Source organism: Carettochelys insculpta, chromosome 21, assembly GCF_033958435.1.
Source record: "Carettochelys insculpta isolate YL-2023 chromosome 21, ASM3395843v1, whole genome shotgun sequence".
NCBI lineage: Eukaryota > Metazoa > Chordata > Testudines > Carettochelyidae > Carettochelys > Carettochelys insculpta.
This window is the reverse complement of record NC_134157.1, coordinates 21,164,039-21,188,480: the sequence shown is the minus strand read 5'-3', so window position 1 is coordinate 21,188,480 and position 24,442 is coordinate 21,164,039. Positions and strand designations below refer to the sequence as shown.

Below are 24,442 nucleotides of genomic sequence, written 5' to 3'. Positions count from 1 at the left end.
GCCTTCTGACAGAGCTGTTCAAGGCCCACCGATTTCCAAGGGATGGGTGCACGTGGATCTGGGGCAGAATTCGACTAATTGGTGTAATTAACCTTTTACAGGGTGCTGTACAGAGAGCTAAGGCTTAAAACAGGGCACTGACACTGGCACGACACCCTCTTGCCAACGGCAGGGGAGTTCCACAGTGCAGTGGGGGGCAACCCCCTGGGGTCCACCTGCGGCCTGTGTCCCCCACCTGCTGACCCTTCAAGCCCAGGGAGAGATGGGAAGGGGCAGGGATGGAGCGCGAATCAGAGGATTCACGGGGCTCAGGCAGTGCTGGAGGAAGTGGGAGGAGTGGAGCGTGGGGCTCCGGTGCCCCAGTGCACGAGAGGCAAGAGAAGAACGACGCAGCTGCTTGCTCTGCTCCAGTTCGCCCCGAATACTTGTGGCGCCCCCTCAACCTACTCTACTCCGCCCCATCCAGCACCCCCTCGCATTACCTCCCCTGCCCCCAGCTCTTTATACTGATTTACCTACGCAGGGCAGCCCAGCACAGGGCCTCACTTTGTCCTGGTGTAACTGCGTGTCCACACGTCCTGATTCAGGTGTAAGTCTCCACTGGCATTACACGGTTTCCTTCTCTCTCCTCTGCACAACATGCTCCCCTCTCCCCGTTCCCAGTGAACGGAGCCTCAGCCTGGGGCTGCCACCAGGAAAGCAGCTCTCTGAAAGACTTCCCGCAAGCCAGATCTACTTCTCCCTCTGACTGCTCTTGGTTTCCCCACATTCACCTGACATTACCCTGAGATCTGCAAAGCAGGGGAGGCCCTTTCTGAGCCTCACATTACGCCCGGGCATACAAGAGGAGCACTGGACAGTTTGCTGGCTGAGGCAGAGCAGGACGCCAGTTGGTCTTCTATGGCTACCAAGCTCCTGAGATCAAATCTCACATATTACAACAGGTGGGGAAACTGAGGCACAGAGCCAAGGCATGATGTGGATAAGCTGAAGCAGCAGGTCCATGACAGCACAGAAAACAGGCACCAGGAGACCTAAGCTCCAGTCAGAGAAGAGAGACGCTGCTGAGGCTGGAGGGCTGTGCTGATCTCTGTAAAGCAGTCCATCCATATGCACTCCCTGCCTCCGGGTCTCAGCTCTGTCCCTCACCTGGAAGGGAGGGAGCCTGGCTCAGGAACGCTCCATTTTCAATGCCAAAGCCCCATCGGCAGGGGAGGCGGTTGTGTGTGTGGGGGGGGGGGGGGCGGGGTGGCTCACGGTAGTGAAAAGCTCACTGCAGGGACTGCGATCGACAACAACCACCGCTGCAATCACCGTGCTGGAGGGATGCACAAGCCCAGCCCCTACGCGCTTTATTAAAGGGCTCAGCCGTATTTACACCAGATCAGTGCTGGAAATCAGGGCCTGAGACAGCGCAGCAGCAATTACCAGCTAACGAATCTGCACAGACAGACAATCTACTGGACACTTAGCTCTCGCCTCATTTTTAATTGCTGCTTTAGCATCAGCAACTGCAGCCAACCAGCTCCCCAAAACCTGCACCAGCAAAATTAATTGCCAGCCATTTACCACCAGGGCTGCACTCACAGCTGATGGACGCAGGAGGTGGGGACTGGACTGGCGCTCCGCAGAGGTTGGTGTGCCACATGCTGACTTGAAGGTGGCTCCCTGGCCTAGCAGAGGCTACCGAGGGGCAGGCCAGGGCAAAGGGTTGTTGACGGCTGACTCTCCAAGCCATGTGTCTAATATGCTGTGCTTGCAAGGGCCAGCAGGCCTTGAGGGCACAGGGCTGGGTTTCAGTCAATTGATCCGTTTACATGCTACCCTCCAATTTCACTACGACTTGTACCCTGAGCCCTCAAACCTGACTCAGCCCCTGCCCTGATCCCCATACCCTCAAATCCCACAGCTCTTCGGCCCCCAGCCCTCAATCCCAGGTCTGCCCCACCGTGTTCCCTGCGTTCTGGCTGCCGGTCAGGCTCCAACCAGATCCCCGATTCCAGTGTGAACGCTGCTCCCCGGCCCCTGTTCTGATTTGCCCTCTCACACTCTGCACAGCCCCGCCTTCCACACAGCCATGACCCAGACCCACCCATCTCTAACAACCCAGCTCAGGCACTACGGAGCCAGCTCCCAAACCTCCCCACGCCCTCGGGGATGCTTTGTTTTTGGTGCACTAGCTCAACGAGAGCTGGCAAAAGCAGGTCTCGTGGGGCTCTGAAGCGAGGCCGGACATGCTCTGTAACTGGGCAGAACCTACCTCTGGTGCCCCGGAGGCAGCTCCCTGGTGGACAACTCCCCCTCTGGTGAAGTTCTGCTGCCTTGACCCAGTCTATTGGTCCCATTCGTCTCTGCGTAACAGGTGGCAGCTGATGCTACCCCCGGCCCCCGCGCTCCAGCTGGTGAGTTCAGGGAGACATTCATGGATGCAATGAACATCTCATTGACGCCTCGCCCTCCAGTGACAGCTGCTGAGCTGTCATTGCCCGTCCGCTTTGCACCAGCATCACACGGGGACATCACACCACAGCGTGCGCTGTGGGCGCTCCCCTGCCCTGGCGTGGCAGGACTGGCTGTGACGTGAGGTTCACTCAGTCAGCCTCTGATTCCCTCCCCTTATTTTCACACAGCCCCACTGAAGTGACTGGTAGCAATCTCAGCCAGCCCTCTCCCAGGCCCGAGTCCGCAGCTCTGCCTCATCTGCCCCTCGCCTGGAAACCCCGTATCCTGCGCGGTCCTCACCAGACTGGGAGCGTGAGACACAGCACCACTAATGGAGCCACTCCAGGATCCTGAGGCAGGGGCCTCTTGGGCCTGTCCAGAATACAGCACAACTCCTGCCTTGGCGCCGGCTGGTGACACCCACATCCCATTGGGACAACTGCCAGTGAAGGGACTGAGCAAGCAGCAATCTGCTAACAGTGGATAAAAACAGCCCGCTTATCTAGGCTGCGCGGTACTGGACTTTCTGCAGCTTGGTCACAGTCCAGGTCGACTCTCTCTCCTCCAGCCCCTTGGGAACTGACTGGTCAGAACCAGAGAATTTGCCGGCCCACAGGAGGTCAGTATTCTCTAGCAGCAACACCAACTCTTCCAATGCTTCCTGGGCTCCGAGAAGACATTGAGGGGTGAATTACAGCTCACTAACAGCCCAGAACGCTGAGAGCTGGGGCTGGTGGCTGGAAACAAACTTTATGGCCACACCCCTGATAAGTGTCCATCCGGCTACTTAAAATCATGCCGGATTACGGGGAATACCGGTTAGTAGTTCAATGGTGGGTTTGCTCAGGCTGGTTCCCAGCAGCATGGTAATGTTACAGACATTCAGTGCTCCAGTGCTCGTTTTCAAAGCCACGAGAGTCTCCCCCTTGGGCCTCTGAGAAGAACAGACTCTTGTATTGACACCTACCCAGGCACACCAGGTTCTGGACCCAGGAAACTCACTGCAAGTGCTGCTAACTTGTCTAGCAAGAGGATGACGACCAACATGGTCAATAGGGAGGGGCTGAGCAGAAGTTCATATCCCCATGTAGCTGGGGAGCATTTGGCTCTGGGGTTCTGATTGGTCTATAATGGGAGGGTACAGATGATGGGGGAATCTTACCTTGGCCTTCCCCGTGCTTTGCAGAATATGGACCAGTGCAGAGGCCATCTCCTCTTTGTTCTTCACGCTCAGCGCGGGCTCCAGCACAGAGCAGAGCACCATGTAATTGTTAGTGATGTACTCGGCAAACTCCTTGTACATCTCCATGGGGAGGATGCTCATGCTCTGATAGCGGGACTTGATGCGGATCATAGGCCCTGCAGACTTCCCCTTGCTGGGGTTGGGGCTGACCACCGGGTACCACTTCTCCACAAACTGCCGTCCTGTTACAGAGCCCACAGGGATGGTCACTTGCCCGATGAAGTTGGTCTTGTCTTTCTTTTTCTTCTTGTCCGTCTCTTTGTATAAGTGCACCGAAACGGTTTTGAGTGACGGGAGGTTATTAAATTCAAAGTGCTCCCCCCAAAAGACATTGTCAGTTTTCAATTTACAGGTAGTTCGTGCGTAAAGAACATCATCCAGGCATAATTCACACAAGTACTTCTTCTTGGCTGGCAGGTCTTTGCCTTCAATAATCCATAACTTTAACATATTCTCCACCCGTCTGCTGTTATCCTGGGAAAGAGACATAAAGTAAAAGGTCAAGGAAAAAAACCCAAAGCCCTACACAAGAAACCAGTTAATTATTTCTGATGTGCTAAATGAGCGGAGGCTTAATTACATTTTATTTTAAGGAAATACTGGTTCTCTGGAATTTGCATAATAACACTACTTATGTTAATTTTCCAAATATCACCGTGCTCTCCATGTCTGCTGGTGCCAATTAATAGAAGGAACAAGGCAGATATAGCCCCTCCAAATTAAAAATGTACCATTTCCAGTTCTGCTGCCAGGATGGCCTCCCGAGAAACAGGAAGGTGCCCTACCAATAATTAATGTGCAAAACAGAAGCAATTGCACAGGTGTTTTCCCCCTTTTGTTCCATTGTTGCTATGTGGAACAGCAAGTTTCCTTATCCATAGATGGCAGGAACAGAAGCCTACCCATGGACCACTTCATTTGTGACTGGCATGCAGCCACTTCTGGGGTGGAAAGTCGGGATGGAAAATTCCATTTAATTAATTAACCAGTTAAACCTACGATTAAATAGGGGGTGCGGGGGAGCTGCTCCGGCCCATCTGGAGTGCCCCTGACCACGATGCACTGGGGTACCAGTGACCATGGCTGTTCTGACCCAGCTGGAGCACCCCGCCCACAACGGTCCCAGGCCAGGCCTGCTGCGGACAAGTGGTTGCTCCGGAGCAGGTCCCTCCCTCCCCTTGCTGTGGGCCCTGCAAGGCTGAAGCAACTGCTGGCCCGTAGCAGTTAACCGTAACGGGTAAGCCTCATCCATGTGCTGTGAGGCTCACTGGTTAACCTGACACGCTACCATCCCTAGTGGGAAGAGCAGCTGTTGCATCACCGCCTAAATATGTTAGGACAAGTAATGAAGGCGGCTTCATCCCACTGAAACACTAACGAGGAGTTAAGGGAGACCGAAGGAGATAAGAATTATTATTATTCACACCTAGAAATTGGACCTGGGCGCCATTTTCAGTGAACGCTACCACAGACTCTCGAATGCCCCCAAGGGGTCATGACCTCATCCCGAAGAGACACCTCCAGCAGCACTGGCTGAGTTCCAGGAACGAACACCTCACACTGAACTGCCAACAGCCCATTCTGCAGCACCCAGAGTTCTGCTTGGATGCCTCCCACAGGAAAGTAATGACCTGGGCTGACCCAGCGTCCCTCTGGAGAGTGGAGAACACACAACCGGAGGGCTGGGCTCAGGAAATGCAAAAGCAGGAAATTATACAAAGCTGGGATAAAAATATCACATCATGTCAGCTACAGAGTCTGCAGCTAGAAACTCAGACCAAAAGAGGAAAGCAACCAGAGTCAGCTCTGGGCTGTTTTCAAGATGGCAGCATATTTCCAAACGAGTGGCCATTTAACAGAGCTGTCAACTCCATCGACACAGAATCCCCCCTTCTAATGACTACTGCACAAGCTCTGGCGGGAGAGACATCACCCCCATCTCCTACAGCTCTCTGCAGGTGGCTGCCAGGTTCTTAAAGCACACACACCATAGGGGTTGAACTCTACACATTGTAGAACATGTGGGCTACGTCTACACGTGAAGCCAACATCGAAATAGCTTATTTCGATGTAGCAACATCGAAATAGGCTATTTCGATGAGTAACGTCTACACGTCCTCCAGGGCTGGCAACGTCAATGTTCAACTTCGACGTTGCGCGGCACCACATCGAAATAGGCGCTGCGAGGGAACGTCTACACGCCAAAGTAGCACACATCGAAATAAGGGTGCCAGGCACAGCTGCAGACAGGGTCACAGGGCGGACTCAACAGCAAGCCACTCCCAAAAAGGGGCCCTCCCAGACACAGTTGCACTAAACAACACAAGATACACAGAGCCTACAACTGGTTGCAGACCCTGTGCCTGCAGCATGGATCCCCAGGTGCCGCAGCAGCAGCCAGAAGCCCTGGGCTAAGGGCTGCTGCCCATGGTGACCATAGAGCCCCGCAGGGGCTGGAGAGAGAACGTCTCTCAACCCCTCAGCTGATGGCCGCCATGGTGGACCCCGCTATTTCGAAGTTGCGGGACGCGCAAAGACTACACGGTCCCTACTTCGACGTTCAACGTCGAAGTAGGGCGCTATTCCTATCCCCTCATGGGGTTAGCGACTTCAACGTCTCGCCGCCTAACGTCGAAGTTAGTGCCGCTACTTCGAAGTAGCGTGCACGTGTAGACACGGCTGTGGAGGGATAAGCCAGTCTCTGCAGGCTGCTGTTTCCCCTCCTGTATTACAGAGGGCTCATTTGTTAGGGCAGTGTTTCTCAAGCAGCGGTACATGTCCCCTTGAGGTTACACTGGGGCATTCCAGGGGGCACATCAACTCATCTAGATATTTGCCTAGTTTAACAACAGGCTACACAAAAAACACTAGTAAAGTCAGTACAATCTAAAAGTTCATTCAGACAATGACTTGTTTCTACTGCTTCCTGTGCCTAACGCGGAAATGTAAGTCCAACATTTCTATTCCAATTCATTTATTTACTAATAAGATGGTAGAAAGTCAGCAAGGTTTCAGTAGGAGTCTTCTGTGATAGTTTTGCGTGTTTGTGTAAGTAAGTCGTTTTTATGTGAAGTGTGACTTGGTGGCATGCCAAACCAATCTGACTCCTGCAAAGGGGACAGTAACCTGGAAAGGCTCAATGGCACTTGTTTCAAGACCTCAGATTACTTTAGGACCACGTTTCTCAGCCCTTGGGGGTATGTGAGAGAAGTCTGAGGTACGTGTGTGTATATACATTTTTTTGAAAAAGGGGGACTTACTTTATAACAAACGGTTGAGAAACACGGCGTTAGGGTACAAAATTCCGTGGTGAACTAGGGCCAGCAAACCTGGTAACATGATGGGCTGAATTTGCAGCTTGCCAGCTGTCCAAGCGTAGTGTCCAACCGGCATACACAGTTACGTGGTTCTCTTAGCAAGAATGAAAGCACACATCCCCTTCCCTCTGAGCAGCCGTGAAACCCTATAGGAGATCTGCTTTGCCCTTATTCAGGTGCACAGAGAAGGAGCCCACTCTAGGCTTCCTTTAAAGATGCCCTTAACCTTGACTGGCCTAAGAGCACATTTCAGGTCCCCTGAGCTCAACTGATGGAGACGAGCTTCCATCTGCAGTTTTCAATTCAGCAGTCATAGAGAATAGGATGGCCTGGTAGCCAGAGTACTGGAATGGGAGCCATGTCCAAGCCCAAATTCTTTTGTGGCCATAAGCAAGTCACTGTGATTGTGTGTCTCAGTCTCCCCATCTCTAAAACATGGCTCAAAAATCCCACCAGTGCCAGAGGGACTACTGTGAGGACTAAGCATTGTATCCGATCTCTGATGTTACCATTTATCCTGAGGGTGCCAGATAAAGCATGCTGAGGGCCAGAAGCCTTAAAAAAGTAGCAAATATCCTTAGTACTAAAACAAGTCTGCAGGTTCTTGAGGTTTGATTGTTTCTCAGTGACAGCCCTAGTGGCACATATCATGGAGGAAAGGAAATAATTGGCACTTTCCTGTAAATATAATTGTGGCAGAAAGTAATGGGGGAAAAAACTGACCCCGATTACACTTAGTCACTAAAATGACACTATGTCCCCTGCTGCTGCCAGGCAGAGGGTTATAACATGTAATAACGAGGAGCAGAACTATTACAGAGGCAATTCCTCAAATCTGCTACCTTGTTTGGGTGCACGGCACGCCGGAGGTTCTCCATCCATTTATCTCGCTCTGCTGCAGAGCGGCAGGAGAAGCACTTACTTCCTGATGAAGTCGTCACCTGCATGGAAAGGAACGGGGGTTATTTCTCAACAAGCACATGACAAATTGGGCTTGGGGGAAATTAAACACAAAAGGCAGGTTGGTGCTTTGGTTAAACACAAGTCAGCAGCTCTATCCAGTCACCTGGGAGTTACATCTAAGGCTCATGCACAAGTCGGGCGGAGACCTCAAGCATGATTCTGAGCACCACAGGGGGTTAATCACTGAGCCCGCTTCCCACATGAGGACCAAGGCAGAGTGAGGACACCAGGAGTTATACTAGGGAACCACAACTCCTCTGAATCTGAGCTCTGTTAACCCACCAACCTCCACAACGAGTGAGTGAGAGCAACTCAGGGCCAGGTCCCGAGAGGGGCTGAGAGATACAAGCGTCTAGTGCTCAGCATCTATCAAGATTCAGCCCATAATCTACATTTAGACAAACCTTCTTCTTTTCCCCAACAGGAAGTCCAGGTCCGTGGTTACTCCTCCCCCATCCTGTCCATTTGACACCTCGCCCTTCCCAGCTATTACTGCTGCTTCTGGAAAATACTCATGGCCTTGCTCCCTGCTCCTAGGCCCCTCCTCCTTCCCTGGGCATTTCCCTGCTCCTGGCACTACGACCCCACTTGTGATGGACCAACCTGGCACTTCCAGCTCAAATCACCTGCAGGCCACAAAGTGGCTGGGCCTCTGTCTGACCCCCCACACCCTATTCACTGCCAGTAGCTGCCCTTAGGCTTGGTCTACACGAGGTAGTTAAGTGGATTGCAGACACACAATTCTAGCTACGTAGCTGGAATCGACTTATCTGCAATCAACGTACCTGGCTGTCCACATGGAAAGAGGTCGACAGGACAGTATATCCTGTTGACCTCCCTTACTCCTTGCACTATAAAAGAGCACAGAAGTCGACCGTCGACCCCAGATAGTGCAATTATGCACATCTCTACCAGGCATGTGAAATCAAACTCCAGTAGATCGACCCGGTCCAGTTGTGTAGATACCCACAATTCATTCGCACTTTTAAGACCCTGCTTGGCCATCATCACTTTGCCACCCAGGAATGGATTTCCCAGCCTCCTGCAGGCTCCTCGCTCATCACACAGAAATTCAGGCTCGAGAGAATCCACCTCTGTACATGGATGGCCAGGGAAAAGAGGGACACAACGCTTCACAAGAGTCCTCGGGTACCAACCGCTTTCCTATTCATCTCACAGAGTTTTCTCAGCATTAATTACTGTGCTGGGGTCTACAAAGGCCAGTAAGATTCCCAAGCAGCTTCCTTCCAGCTAGTTGCAGCTCTGAGGTACCGTGTGCCTATGAAATATGGATATTCCTCAAACAACTCTCCTTGAAACCCTGTTGGCAAATTAACAGACTCTGATTTGGCAGTAGGAATGCCGTATTATTCAGCTGCTTGAGCCTTCTTTGTATTCACTGCACCTGTCAACATCCAATAATAGTCCCTCTGAACGTCCTTGTTTGTAGACCAAAGGTGTCTTACTCACACTTCAAATAAGCCCCCTTGGAGTATTAGTTCTTCTGCTCCCTAGTTGCAGAGTTTCTTGAATTTCCGTCTTTTTGCCTCAGCTGCCTGTTGTCCCACTGAGCCATCTGGGTTCACAGCTTTCAGGAGATGCGATCTTTTGTTCTGCAAAGTTTAATCTGTCCCTTCAGTGTGCTCAGCATTGGCCATGATTTTTCACTGGCTAACCTCGTGGCTGAGCTTAACGCATGTTCTGCCCCTTGCTAGAGGTTGCATGTGGCATTTTCCAAACGAGATACCAGAGAAGCGCCCTAACGTTGCCATTGCCAGGTGGATCCAGTAGACCTTCCATCTCCTGATATTCCAGCCAATTTCATTGGAGCTTCTGACTCATGAACTGCTGAAACCACTCCTAATGGCTGAGAGCAACACTTGCCCCTAGGCTGCCTCACATCCATGCTCTGTACAGTCAACCTAAATTCTAAAGGATTCCTCTGGGCACGCTGGAGTTATCTTGTATTACTGTTGAGAGTGGAAAACTCCATTAACAAGGCTGGTGGTATCATCTCTGCCCACATTTCTTTTCAGCATCTTTACATGCTGCTGTAGGACTGTTGCATCTGTCACGGTTTTCTTGCTAAAATTAGGTCAGCTTCATCCATACTGCATGATTCCACCTCCTCCTCTTCCAGCTAGGCATTTTTGCTGTGCTTGTCAGGATCGCCTGATCATTTGCATAGAAGAGACCCTGGAGCTGCGCTTTGCGCCAGTCTAGCCACCGCGACTAAACAATAATTTTACCCAAAAAGAGAGTGCAAAACTGCATCACTCTTGCCTGTAACAAACGACAGCTAACCATGAGTTACAGGCACAAAGATAAAGGAAGAATCTGTTAATTACAGAGTTACTTAACAGTAGTGTTTATGGCTCAACAATGTGGAAGAACATACCCCCAAACGATCCAATAGATTGCTCAATAACTGCTACAGAGGGGTGAATTTTGAACTGTAGAACTACATTTCAGATAGGAATCCAAAATGCAGGGGATCTGAGTGTTCTTTTCTGTTTTTACTCTAAGTAATTAGACTTTGGAAGACCCAAAGTAATCACATAATGTTCCCTGCACCCAGATCTGGAGGACAGAGGCTTTGTACTCTAATGAAATGACTAGGTCATTTAATGGCAATTTTCAAGAGCCAAATTGTGCAATCCTAAATGAAGCAAAACTGCCCTTTACATTCTGGGGAACTGAAATTAAGGACAACAGAGTGCAGCCTCACAGAAGGGCTGCACTATTTCACTCCTGGGGGACCACAAACTTTTGTACTGCTATTGGTAGAAATTCTCTTTGGGGGCATGGCGGGGCAGTCACCCCACTCCAGACGAAATAAGCGTTAAACCCAGCCCAGGAGAGGGTTGGGACTGTGGAGCAGCCAGTGGGGGCTCTGCTAGGGCAGTATAAATCAGAGCTGCGACACTCAGACACACACTTGCTCCAGCTATGGAGCAGGAAGGACCTGGCTGTCTGGTAGGCTAGAGATGGTACCTGAGACAGAGCGGAGCTGGGGAAGGGCAGACAGAGCTGGCGAGCTCTGGCCTGACCCAACTCCCAGGCTGTGAGCTGCACACAGGGGCCAGAAGGGTACTAGGGCTGCAGGGGGGCAGCCAGGGCAGGAGAAGGCAGCAGGTCCACCCCCGTGCCAGCGATGAGCGGCCTTTTCAGATGGCAGTTTGCCCCAGAGGCAGGAGCTAGAGGATGACTGGTAATGGGTCAGTGAGGTAAGAGGGGTATAGAAGGTTGAGTTCCCATGGGAGGCGAGGACCCCAGCGCGTGGGGGGCACTGCTGTGGGGCTGTAACGCGAGGGAAGGTGTACCCTGGTTGGGAGGAAGAGCTAGAGAAGACAGGTAACCGAGGGTGAGACACTGGCCACCAGCGGGCACTCTGGGGCTAGAAGAGATAATTCCTGGATAGACTATCAGGAGGCGCTGTGCTGGTGAGAGATGAAGCCATTACAAGGGCAAAAGGTTCTCTGCAGTAGAGGTAGCTCTCTCTGAAACCAACAGGATTTACTCCTATTGATCAAAATGGAATCTAGCCCTTGTTTTACCCTAATGTCTGTTAATTAAATGCCAATTGTTTACGGTTTACAGTTATTTAATAAAATACGCACCTACTATACTGTATAATTACACATCGACAAATTGGCATTAATTTGACAAACAATTCTATTAAAGCCCAACTCAAATCGATCACTGGATCATTATACAGAAGTTAAATTCTAAGGTTTCTTCTCACACTAATCCTTTCTAACTGGGGCATCCCTGCACACATGACCCCAGAAAGTCTCTGGGCCCATTAGGGGTTGAAGCTCATGCCCAGCGCCTGTGCCTGGAAAAGCAATTTCCCCCAATTTGCAGGAATGCCTTGATTTTGACCTGTGACCTAAATGTCAGGCGACGTAAATGATCACCATGAGCGATTAATGACCTCCATGAAGACAGTAGTCTGGTCACTTCAGTATTTTCAGATTAGTGGTAATGGACTTAGATCAACTTAATTAATGGTGGCTGGTAATTTCTCAAACGTAACTTGTATACTCTTGTTACTCCTATGCCCTGAATGGGCAGTTCCTCTAGTATAATTAAACTGTCCTGAGACTTCTGTTACTATCTGAAAACCGATATTGGGTTGCACAAGGTACGGCTGAAATCTCTGTATAAAACAACAATTGATAACTTTGCAAATACATCAGCTATTTCAGCCGAGGGTCTGAAGTGGCTTTATGAACGAGTTAAGCCCACGATGTAGCAGGAACAATGAGCATTATCACGCCCACGTTGCAGACAGGTTAACTGACCTGTGCCTGGGCTGGGTCTGGAGTCAGATGGCAGCGGTACCACACACACATAAAAACCCTACCTATGGTTGGCCTGCAGGGAGCTGGAGAGGTTACCCTTGGGTTAGGAATAAGGCTCATCTACTACAACCATGCCCACCCAGCTGACTTCCCCCATGAAGTGACAGAGAAGGTTGGGCCTGCAGGAGCAATTGCAGCCCCAAGGCTACGATAACAATCAGGAAGGGGTCCTGTTGCTGTTATTGTTTTGCTGCTGTATATCCTTCCTCCTGTTCTCAGGAGTAATCTCAAGCACCTGGCCCAGATACCGGGCTGTGTGCTGGGGTTCGCATGAGGCCTGCAGTCAGCAAACAGCAGAGGCAGAGAACAGAACCACAGATTTCTGATTCCTACGCCAGGTTCTAATCACTGAGCTCCTCAAATGGCAGCACCAGAACCCCTAACTTCCAACTTCCTTCATGAGATACTGCCGTCCAATACAGATTTAGCACACACAGCACACGCAACACAAAGAGATCATCAAACCGCCTGGGAATCCTTCCTTCCATTTGCTTAGGAGAGAAATAAATTAGATGGTCAATAAGTTATTTCGAAGGTCAAAAATCAAACAACAACAACAAATAAATATTGACTCCCTGGGTTTTGCTGGAGGACAGCAAATTCAGAAATATGGGGAAGGTCCACGGAAACCAATAGAAAAAGACATTTGACCTAATGGGTGGAGGTGCATTGCTGTATTTCAAGGGGCTTCCACTCAGTCTGAATTTGGCCTCACTACAAGTGAATACAACTAGGCAATCCCTCACATCATGTCTTACTAAGCACGTCTGGCTAGTAGAGAAATACCATACCGTACCTTTAAACAGCCAGCTGCTTCAGATCACGGCTGTTGGGTTTTTTCCACCACAGATGGCCCTGGCACGTGTTGGTTCCTGCTCAGTTTGGCTTTGCTCAGGTTCTCTTCTCCACCTGAACCCTCCAGTGGAACTCCATCTACAGCTGGGTCCAATCCTGCTCCTTGGACGTCCTGAGCCATGTGCTCCCTGCTGCTTCGTGGGCTCTATCACGTGCTGCATCCCACGTGGCAAAGTTGCCATCTGCTGTGGCTGGCAAGAGCTCCTGCATGGAAGTGCTCTGGTGCCTTACAGGGCAAGTCAACCACACCCTTTCCAGGGGCAGAACTTACAGACACCAGCTGGCTGGTGGAAGAAGCTCTGTCCAACCCCGAGCACAACTCTGCAGAGAGGATTCCTCCGAATGTACCAGATGGGCGTTTGCCCCCCTAGCATCAACATTCACCTCCTCATTCCACAGGGACAAAACTGGCTGTTTCCTGACTCAGATCTCCAGGGATGAGCTCTGCCATAAGCCTCCAGCATTAGCATCCTGCAGAACCTTCCTAATCTGTCATCCACAAAATGGCTTGGTTCCAAGTTTGACAGCCTGGACATTTCCCACTCAGAGCCTGTTTTCTGGGACATCAGTTCCCAGGTTCCTCTTAAGTAGTCTCGCGTGCAGAACGGGGTCTTGGCTCAGCTGCCTTCTGCCCACAGACTGTGGCTCAAACTTCCCAAGTTCTAATCCACGGAAGCCATTGCTGTTCTCACTGGCCTCTGCTGAGCCCTCCCTAAGGGCAACATTCTTTGTGAAGCCAGCCTTGTGCCAACAAGTAACAGGACAGGAGCTAGGCTCAGAGCCTAATGGGGGGACCTTCGCGGGAAGAGGAGGATCAGAGAGGTGGCCGTGTTAGTCTGTAGCTGTGAGAACAAGAAGTCTTGTGGCACCTTATAGACTAACAGATATTTTGGAGAATAAGCTTTCATGGGCAAAGACCCGCTTCATCAGATGCATGAGTGGGAGGGTGGTTTCAGAGGAGTATTTAAAGAGTGGGGTCCCAGTAAGAGGGAGGGCCACAGCTGACAAGGTCTATTCAGCAAGGTGGAAATGGCCCAGTATCAACAGTACTTATCAAAGGAGGAAAAAACAAGTCAGATCAGACAGGGGGATGTGAGCCTCTGTCAGTGTCCAATGGGGAGATATTAGCACCCAGAGGTTTATTCTGGGGGACATTCAGGGACTATGTCTTTTCAAAAACTTAAATAACTAAAGACAATGTTCAAATGCAAAAGTGGTGGGGCCCCAGGTAAGTCTCTGTCCTAGATATCCCGCCAGCAGTAAGGGAGATGCATAGACATCGTCATTCTTCTCTTCTAAAACCAGGATGGGAACTGATCCCTCTGATGAGCGAGTGGAGGGGCTGCACGTCTCAGTTGTGATAGCAACCCCTGGCTATTTTGATCCTAACCCCTGCAAAACTGAGTGGTCCCCACTCTGCCAGGTGCTAATTCCGGTCCCTTGTCTTTGCAAATCACACGCTGGTGGAGCGGCTGAGTGGCAGACGAGCGCCCCTTAGGGATTAAGGTGCAACCTGTAAACTCCTTTCATGTCTGAAGTAAACCAGTCACTGAACAAGGGTCTCCTGAGACCTTAGATCAGGGCAGGAACACAACATGCCTTTTACCTTCAGAGGCTGGCTGATGAGTGCCCATCAGTTACAAAACAACATCCTCGTTTTCTGGCAGTCTTTCTTCCTCCCCAGGACTTCTACACACCTGCAACCTGGTCCGTTATCTTGTACGACTCTTCATGATCACACTCACTTAAAATAAAATGCACTCCCTCCTTCCAAGGGCCATGATTGGTATAATCCCCCCTCCGTCAGCTGTCTCATATCCCTGGCACTGCTCCTGTGAGTGGAGCCCAAGTGGTAAACAACTCTTATATTATGGATGTCACATCTATTTTCCATCTAGCTTCATTTTATCTTTCTTGAGTGGAATGTAATAGAGGCCGTATAATTTACAAAACTGTTCTCCTCCTGACCTGCCGCCTTCACTCCATTCCCCAGAGAGCAAATCGCGCTGGAAAATGTATGCCTTTTTCCCGCCTTAGGGCTTAGCTTTGGGCATAATCTGTTTAAAAGTATTTTCCATTTCGCCTCTTTGTATTTTAAGAAACTGGTTTTTTAAAGTTCAACTTGCTGCTAATTTCAACAACAAAAATTTAAAACCATCTCAGCTGTTGGCTTGCCATTAACAAACACAGCCAGGCTGTCCCTATCTAGCACCATCCACCAAGGGAACACATCCCGGGCTCCCTGTCACCCTGCAGTGGACAGGGTGACAGGGCTGGCAGCCCTGCACTGGTTTAATCTAGCTAGCTTGCTAAAAGCAGCAATGAAGATGCAGCAGGGAGAGCTTCCACGCAGGTTAGCAACAAGGGTATGTACCAAAGAGGACAAGCCAGCTGGTCCCGCCTTGCCCAAAGCCTGCACCACTCTGTCTTCACTGCTACTTCTAGTGAGCTTGGGAAGTCCCATCTAGGCAGGTGTGCCAGCTCACACCTCTGACACCCACGCACACATTGCCAAAGGCACGGCCCATGGCTCAGAATATGCCAATGCAGAGCAATACGTTTTCATGGGGCCACTCCAAGAATCTGGGAAGTGGTCATGGGCTGCACTCTGCCACAATATGTATGGAGGAGATGCAGAAGGGACCTTGGGGTAGGGAACTGGGGTGCCGGAGGGGCTGTGGGGTTTGAGAAGGAGTCTGGGTGAAGAAGGGGGTTGAGACCTGGGGCAGGGGATTGGGGTGCAGGAGAGGACTCTGCCCTCAAGGAGGGGTGCATTGAATTGGATTGTGACCGAGGGCAGGGTATTATGATACAGGGTCTCAAAGGGGGGAATGGGCGCAGGAGGAAGTGCGGAGGGTTTGGGTTACATGAGGTAGGAGACCAGAAGGAGGTGCGGAGGGTTATGGGATTGGGAGGGGCTGGGATCCCAGAAACAGGCTCTGAGTGGGAGATGTTTACCTGGGCAGCTCCTGGCCAGCAGCCCAGCAGGTTCCTCGACTAGGCTTCCTGCCTGCCCCACCCTGCCATCCCACTCAGAGCAACTGGCTGCCATGGCCATGTGCTTCTCTGAAGGCTGCAAGCCTGAGAGAGGGGGAGCAGCCCAAGTGCTCAGCTTACAGGGAACACCAGCTCAGAACTCTAGCTGTACTGGTGTATGCTCCCCCACAGAGTTTTTTAATGGAGTGCACACACACGCACACAATCCCAATGAAACGACTGCCTCCGTTAGACACCGCTCCGAGGAACAAAAGTTTGCACCAGAGATGTTCATAAGAGAAGAAAAGCCCCCCACCCTGCTCACCAAGCAGATACCTTCCAACGCTGCCTGGGCGGCTGGACAGCAAGGCCTCTTACCTCAAAACAATAGTCCTGCCCCAGGATGCTACTGTGAACTGGTTTGATGACTACTTCTTCCTCCATGCTGAGATCCAGAGCCTCAACAGCACTACTGGGGCTGAGCAAAGACTCGTGGGACCGTGATTCTTTCAGCCTCGGCATGAGATGGGATCTAGGGAAAGAACACAGTAACATCAGTGGAGTCTCTTCTCCACAGAGAGCTGATAAGAATGACTTGAAACACATGCACCTCAATTACACCTACAGTATCAGTAGAACAGCCCACCTGAGACAACGGAGGGCATGGCATGCTGTGGACTGCTCTGCCATCCCCTTGGTCGTTTGGCAAAGAGGCTGCAATACGAAAAGGTTTATAACAAACTATTGGTTTATTTCACTCCGATGCAGCAGGATGAAGACGTGACGTGCCGTGCCGCAGGAGCGCACGTTCACAAGGCACACAATGCATGTCCCTGCAAAGGTGTGATTTTGCAGGTACACAACCCCTGTTTGCAAAGTTGTGGCTCAGAGTTAAACAATGGCAGTTCAGTAGGTTAACACTGCAAGACTTAAAGGGTCGTCAGTACCGTTTTAACACACTAATGCATTGCTCCTGTCCCCTGGTGATCTGTACAGACTGCAGCTCTACTACCATAGGCTGCCTAATAGCAGGGATTCCAGATTTAAGCAGGGTTGGGTCTGGCATTACACGGATGGAAATCCCCCACATCATGGGGTTTCATCTCATATTATTTCAGAGCCACCAATCCCAGGGGAAGGCAGAAAGCTGTTCGAAAATGGAGGGAAAACAAAATGAATGGGGTTTCCTTCAGAGACCCCAAAGATATGGGTTTTATTCAGACTGGCTTTGCCATTCGGGAGCCCAGCGCTGTGGGTGGAGCTCTGAAGGGAGAACGCTAACACCTGAGAAGCACCTGGCATGCAGGTACCCAGAGCTGCAGCACTGCACTCCACCTTCATTTCCAAGGACAGCACAAATTCCTAATCTGGGCTGTGCCATGGCTGGATTAGCACTTTGTGATAATAATTAACCTGCAGCGAAATGCATACTCTGACTGGGAGAGACATGCCAACACCATGGAGAGGTGGACAACGGGATCTGAGAGCCCTGAAGGCTGACCTACATACCCTGGCGGTGCGTGAACAGCACTGAGTAACAGGGAAACCTGTAGGTGGTGAACAATGCACCATGTTCAGGGAGGATCAGGACAGACAATGGTGCAACTGAAGAATCAGAGGGTCTGGGGGAAATGTAAGGGTTTGCAGGAAAAATAAAACGACATATAGAAGGGCAGCAGGAAAAGAAATGTGAAAGCAAATGAAACAGTCCCTTTATCTCCCGACCGCAGAATACAAAACACTTCTACTGAGGCCAGATCTGAGAAACAGACTCTGGTAACTTTGATCTTTAGAACTCATGGCAACTGTCATGGTGTCTCTCGAAGAAGCTGCATGTGGGTGTCTGTCTGTCCTTAGGGAACAGCACTCAGGCAGCTTTCAAAGGACAAAGCTCTGTCAAGAAAAGGGATTTTAGCCTTCATTTTTAATGCTGCCCCATACACGCAGCGTGAGGCCATTCACAGGCAAAGTTTCAGAGTGCCTTGTCTGGGCGTATTCAGTTTGCCTGTTCGCAGGAACAAAGCTGGAAGAAACACTAAGAAACACCAGCCAATGTGTACACAAAATTCACCCTTTCCAGTCAGATGCCAAAAGGAGACTAGAAAACTGCCAATGATCGCACCAAAGATAAACCAGGTACATTACTGATTTGGGCCGGCTTAGGACCAGTGATTCAGCAACAAAAGGCTGTAAATCCCATTAGCAATACTCTCAGCTGTCCATTCACCCTGGGCACTCTTGCAAGGAAAACTGTCCCCTAGGAACCAAGCAAAGTCCCATTGTCATAACCCAGTACTGTGGGGCAATTTAATATCATTTTTAGAATAAAAGGGCTGGTCACCCCCCCACCCCCCCATGCTCTACGACAATTTTCTTGTGAATATGAATATGCATAACTTGAAGTCACTTTAAGCAAAACAGATCACATAACTATTGTTCAAGAGCCTGTGGGCCCCTGAATGTGCACATTCTATTTTTGCGCATGTATCCTTCTTGTATGTGAAATTAGGGGAAACCTATTTTATTAGTCCAGGTGTTCTAGGAAAAGCCATTAGTGATACTTTAGGAATTTGATGGCTCAGTGATCAGATCAATGACTCCGTGAATGGTTTTGCTTTTCCTGTAAGCCCAAACTGTGGTTGATCCTACAAAGGCACCTGGCCAGGCTACCTGAAGCTGGAACTCATTCCAGACCTGGGATTTTTCCACTTAAGGGGAGAAGAGTTTGAACTGAGCACAAAGAATTCTTGACCTGGGTAAAAGTGATACAAATGGGGAAAGCAAACAACAATGACCCAGCAAGACATGGAGGCGGGGAACCCCACAGGGCAGGAAGGCAGGCTCAGTGGCTTGATCAGCACACTGGGTGACAACCCCAGGAGGACATCTGTGATCCAGCCATCACAGGGCCCACATCTTTAGTCTCTGAATGATACTGTAAAGTAATTCCAATGAGTTAACCCAACCGCGAGTGCTATGGGAAAAAATTTCTGCAAGCTGTTGAGCCGACAGCATAAACCGTTAACCAATCGCTAATGAACTAACCACGGTGACAGTTGTATTGACTCTGACTTTCTCTAATTTAGAGAACAATCTAGGAAATCCAAGCAGTCAGTTGGGCTCAAATTTTGCATGTCTACACAGTGCTGGCATGATGAACTCTGCATTCAGTTAGCACCCACCAGATGTGTATATACACATACATTACCAAGGCATGAATTCGTACTGCTGTTCTCCTAGTTTAGGAACCGTTGCAACAGAATGAGTCACAATGTGTGGGGGGAGTGGGCTGTGTGTGTGGAAGTCAACATTACAGTGGATGGAACCTGAATGGGGAGAGTTCATGTGGTTTGCTCCACAATATCACCTACAAATATTTCAGCAGTGAAGGACACTACTATATGACTCTGTTACATCACTGCCAAACTCAACATTCCCTTTCCACCCATCCTGTGTTTACGGCCCTTTTGTGCATTGAGAGGCTGTAAAGTTACTGGGTTTTTTCATAAAAATGAAAGTAGCAAGAGGAGGGAGCATCCGATTGCTCAGTAGATTGGTAGCAGGGTCTGCTCCTAAGCACAAAAAACCTTCAATCAGCTGATCTACCAGCCTGAGTGGGAAGCCAATGAAACTTTCCACCAGATGCCAGTGTGCTGATGGCCTGTGTGAAATGAGCTGGCTGGATCCCATGACAAAGAAGCTATCAGCAGAGTTGCCGCTAATCAACACTGTTTGCCAGCAACTGACAAGGAGAACCTCACCATTGGAACAACACCTCCAGGACAGGACTGAACACCGCTTAGGCAGGAGCTCCCACAACAGTTGGACAACTTTCACTGGCACCAAAGTCACCAACACCATTAAAAGATCAATAGTGTCTACTCCTCAGGCTTCCCATTAAACCCCTGAAACTGGGCGCTGTCCAGGCTGCTGGCTACAAGCAATGACCGCTTTGGAGAACACGGCTGTGTCCTGCAAAGAGCACAGCGCCCTTTCATTTTAATACCCACTTCCAGCCAAGGAAAGTTGGTTATGTTCCGACGTGGGTGATGTGACCTTCGCTGCTGGGACCCATTTACTGGCCAATGTTCATAAGTCTGTCTTAGTGGCCATGGGTGCACAGGATTCCTTGTTTCTCTAATAAGGAATCCCTGCTAGTCCCATGAACTGTCCTGGCCCTTAGGGAGAGAGACAAAGCCAGCCACACGTACCTGAAAGATGAAGCTGGCTAGAGGTGTCACATTTTCACAGCTAACAGACAAGAGGCCGGGAACGCTTGGCCTGAGCCCGCTCTGACTGGATGGGGGTGGCAACCTGAGACTAAAGAAACTGTTCTCAGGTTTGTGGTGGTGAAGGGCTGGATTAACAAGGCTGGGGTGTGACAGCTGCTCCAGTCAGAGACCTGGGGCAGCAGAGGTAGCATCACTGCGCACCTTCTCCACTTACTGCTCCGCCCCTGTGCCTAGGAGGCATCTACCGCCAGCCTGACAGGCCAGGTCTGTCTCCAGCTCCTTGCCAAGGACCCACTTGTGAACAGAGTTGTCTGTCTCACACGCCCACTGTGAGCACACAACCCCGCTGCCAGTTTGGAGGCACAACTGCAATGACAGATATTCCTAGCACGCCTCCAGGATTTTTAAATAGCTTGAAAAGGGCTGGCTGAGGAGCTCGCTCGCTGGACCATTTTCAATACGTCTGGGATCACTGGACAACTTCCAGGAGACTGCAAGAAAGCCGATGATATGCCAATATTTTAAAAGGGTACATGGGCTAGCCTGGGTAATTACAGGTCTGTCAGCCTGACATTGCTCCTGGGCAACATAATGGTGTGGCTGATAGCAGACTTGATTAATAAAGGATTCAGGGAGGAAAATGTAATTAATGCGAGTCAACATGGTTTTACGTAAAATATATCCTGTCTAACTGACTTGGTATCTGTTTCTGATGAAATATGGTTGGTTGATAAAGGTAATAGTATTGACTTTGCATACCTGGACTTCTCTGAGGCATTTGAACTGGTGCTACATGACATTTGGATTATTACTTAGAATGATATAAAATTAACACTGCATCCCATTAAATGGATTGAAATCTGTCTGGCCGATGGGTCTCAAAATGTTACTGCAAATAGAGAATCTCCACAGAGTAAGTCTGTTTCCAGTTGAGTCAAGAGCTCAGTTCCTGGCCCTACGTTATTTAATGTGTCTACTAACAAATGTTTCTACTAACAACCTGGGAAAAACAAAGTCACGGAAAACGTTTAGAGATGATGCCAAAATTGAGACGAGATCAGGTCACTGATTCACAGCAGTGTTATCACTTGGTAAACTGGCTGCAAGCAAACAAACAAGGTGTGGTTCAACAGAGCTAAGCATATGTTTACACCTACAAATAAAGAACGCCGCCCACATGGACACAACAGGATCCTGTACCCCAGGAAGCAGCAACTCAGAGAGATAAAGAGGTCATGGCCAGTGTTCTCTCTAAGATGAGCCCAGGAGAGAGTCAGGTGCCACCCAGCTGGTTAGCAGAGCGCCCACAGCCACCCACAGAGGGCAGCCTGTGTTTCTGTTGCTGATGCGCATCCACACGGGTTGTGCACATAACACAATTTATTTCAGACAGGCAGGGAAAAAGTTACAGGCAGCACTGGTGAGAGGAGATAAGCAGCTGAACACGAGCTCCCACTGCAAATCTATGGCCAGAACAGCTAATACGATCCTGGGGGTGCATTAACAATCTGCAGTAGGAGTTGCCAGGTTATTTTGCTTCTGTATTGGACACTGGTGTGACTGTGGCTGGAATTCTGTTTCCAGCTCTGAGGATCAATTCAAGATGGATGTTGACAAACTGGAGATGGCTCACAGAAGTGGCATGAGGAAGACTAGAGGATTAGAGCGCATGACTTTATAGTGATATACTGAGTTCTCCCCATCTGCCTGGTTAGCTCAACTCTAGTGATAGCTTCAGCTCTATTAGCTATTAACAAAGAGAAGGTTAAGCGATGACCTGACTACAGCTGAAGTGTCTCTACATGTGGTTCCAACATTTAATAATAGGCTTGTCAATCTAACAGAAAGCTATAAAACAACCCAGGGGCTGGAACTTGATGCTAGACAAAGCCAAACTGGAAAAAGGGTGTAAATTTTTGACATGGAAAGTAGTTAACCTCTGGAACAATTTATCCAGGGTCGAGCTGGGTTCTCCATCCCTTGCAGTTTTTATATCAAGAGTAGATGTTTCTCTGAAAGTGATGCTGGGAATTATTAGGGGGAAGTTCTCTGAACTGTAAGTCAGACTAGAGACAATCTATGAATGGCCAGCGCGCTTGTGAATTTATCCTCTTCCCTTTCTCGTTTGCAGAATCAGAGACCCTGATAGCCCCCAGCCTCCTAACCAAGCTGCCCAGACAGCATTTGCTTGCTGATCTACCTGCTTCCAGGACCGGGGAGGTGCTTCCATCATACCCCTCTTCCTACAGTCACATTTTAAAATACAGCATGTGCACATCGCCAATTTCTTTCTCTAACACCACACAATGTATTCTGGCTCCCATCTTGCTTTACATGAGCAAATCAAATTAGGTTGCTAGGCTTCCATAAGTGCAGCCAATAAATCCACCTGGCTACAGAGTTCTCATTGGAGGAGCAACGTCTCCAAACAGCACATTAAGGTTGTTTTGCCACATGCCTTATTTTCATCATCTCCTATGTCTCCAAGACTCACTTTGAATGGAAGGGGGCAGAAAAATCTCACCAAATACCCCATCAGCTGGAAAGAGCAATAACAGCGCTACCCTTCCTGGCACTGTCCTGGAGCATTCAACAAAGAAGCAACAAAAAAAACCTAGTCAGAGAAAAACAATACTACCCAAGCGCGGAGAGAGGGGGTTGTTTTTCCAAATAATAAATGTAATGGAACATTTCAGCATTAACAGATTCTAATGCTCTAAGCACAGCTCTTTATTAAACAGCCAGAATTCGGGATGCTGAATATTATTGTTCAGATTACAGCAACACTCCAAGCACATGGGGAATTGGTGGACACAGAGACTAAGTTTAGCTTCGGATAAAAAACCCACAGCTGGCCTGGGACAACTGATTTGGGCTTTCAGGGCTGCAAAATTGCTGTGTAGATATTGGAGCTTGAGTTTAAGCTCTGACGAACCTGCAAGAGTCAACCATCTGCACGCAGCACATGGACATGTGTCAGGGATTTGTAATGGGGTACGGAGCCCTTTGCTTCCAGGTCATGGGGTAAATCTAGGCCTAACAGGTTAATTTCCAGCTGACACTGGAGGGATTGTCTGCAAAGCTCAGTTCAGGACCTCAGCCCCTCTGCTGAGGCTCCGAACCAGGACAGCGTTTGCCTGGTCCACATATGGTGTCACTCCAGTTCAAGGTGTGATACTCGCCTTACAGAATCTGAGTGTTCACGTGGAGTTACTCCCTTGCAGTTAACCCTCTTCAAATCCACACCTTGCTGCAATCTGGAATATCTTCCACATGGAGACAACCTCCTAAAGGGGCAACATCCACCCACAACCTCTGCAGTTTTAGTTTTAGGCTGCACCTGCCTAATCCCTCAGCTGATCTGTGGGTTTACCAGGATAACTTTCCTGCCTTTTCAAATGTTTCTCTCCCCTCTGTTGCTGAAAGGCACCCAAGGTAGGAAAATGATTGAGCATAGGAAGGGATGAGCCACAAAGTGCTGTCATATGTACTAAGTAGACAAATGGAAAATAAGATGGATTCTAATATCTTCCAGTTCTTCTCTGCAGGGTCCCCTGGAACAGCCGCAGGTAAGAAAGGTCCAGAGACAGGTGTGTGATTTCCACACAGAATGTTCCCCTTTCACATCCAGTGCAGCGTTAGACACAAAGAGATGCTGAGACCAGAGCTCCCTGTAAGCTAAGTGCTGAGGCAGACCCCCAGGAGAGAGTCACTTGCCACCCAGCTGATTAGCAGAGCACACACAATGTGTGGCTATTGATGGTGCAGATCCACACATGCCTCAGTGCACATAATAAAATTTGTTCCACATGTGCATGGAAGAAAAAAATAGAGGGAACGTTGTTTGAGAACGTTAGGCTAAACTCACACCAGCCACTCTACTGCCACCTGAGAGCAATACCTTTTGGCTGTCGGCCTGCTGGGACCTAGGTTTGCACAGCTGACCTGGCAGTGGATGGTTCTGTATCCCATTACCAATGCTTGGACCATCCAGTTCTCCCCCTATATCTGCCAGTCAGGTAACTGGCAAACAAAGGGAAAACTCAC

The 24,442-nt window shown here is 49.7% G+C and overlaps 1 protein-coding gene across 10 annotated transcripts in view; it reads right to left on the bottom strand.

Moving 5' to 3' along the window:
- DAB2IP (DAB2 interacting protein) overlaps positions 1–24,442 on the bottom strand; it is a 421,910-nt gene that overhangs the window by 51,335 nt on the left and 346,133 nt on the right. For all 10 annotated transcript variants that reach the window (XR_012648388.1, XM_075015746.1, XM_075015751.1 and 7 more), the window contains 3 exons: positions 16,542–16,695; positions 7,845–7,943; positions 3,605–4,159 (listed from right to left, as the gene is read on the bottom strand). Coding sequence is in view for 9 of the 10 variants with exons in the window: in XM_075015746.1 (XP_074871847.1) it covers positions 3,605–4,159; positions 7,845–7,943; positions 16,542–16,695 (808 nt within the window). In the remaining variant the exon portion in view is untranslated. The remainder of the gene's footprint in view (positions 1–3,604; positions 4,160–7,844; positions 7,944–16,541; positions 16,696–24,442) is intronic.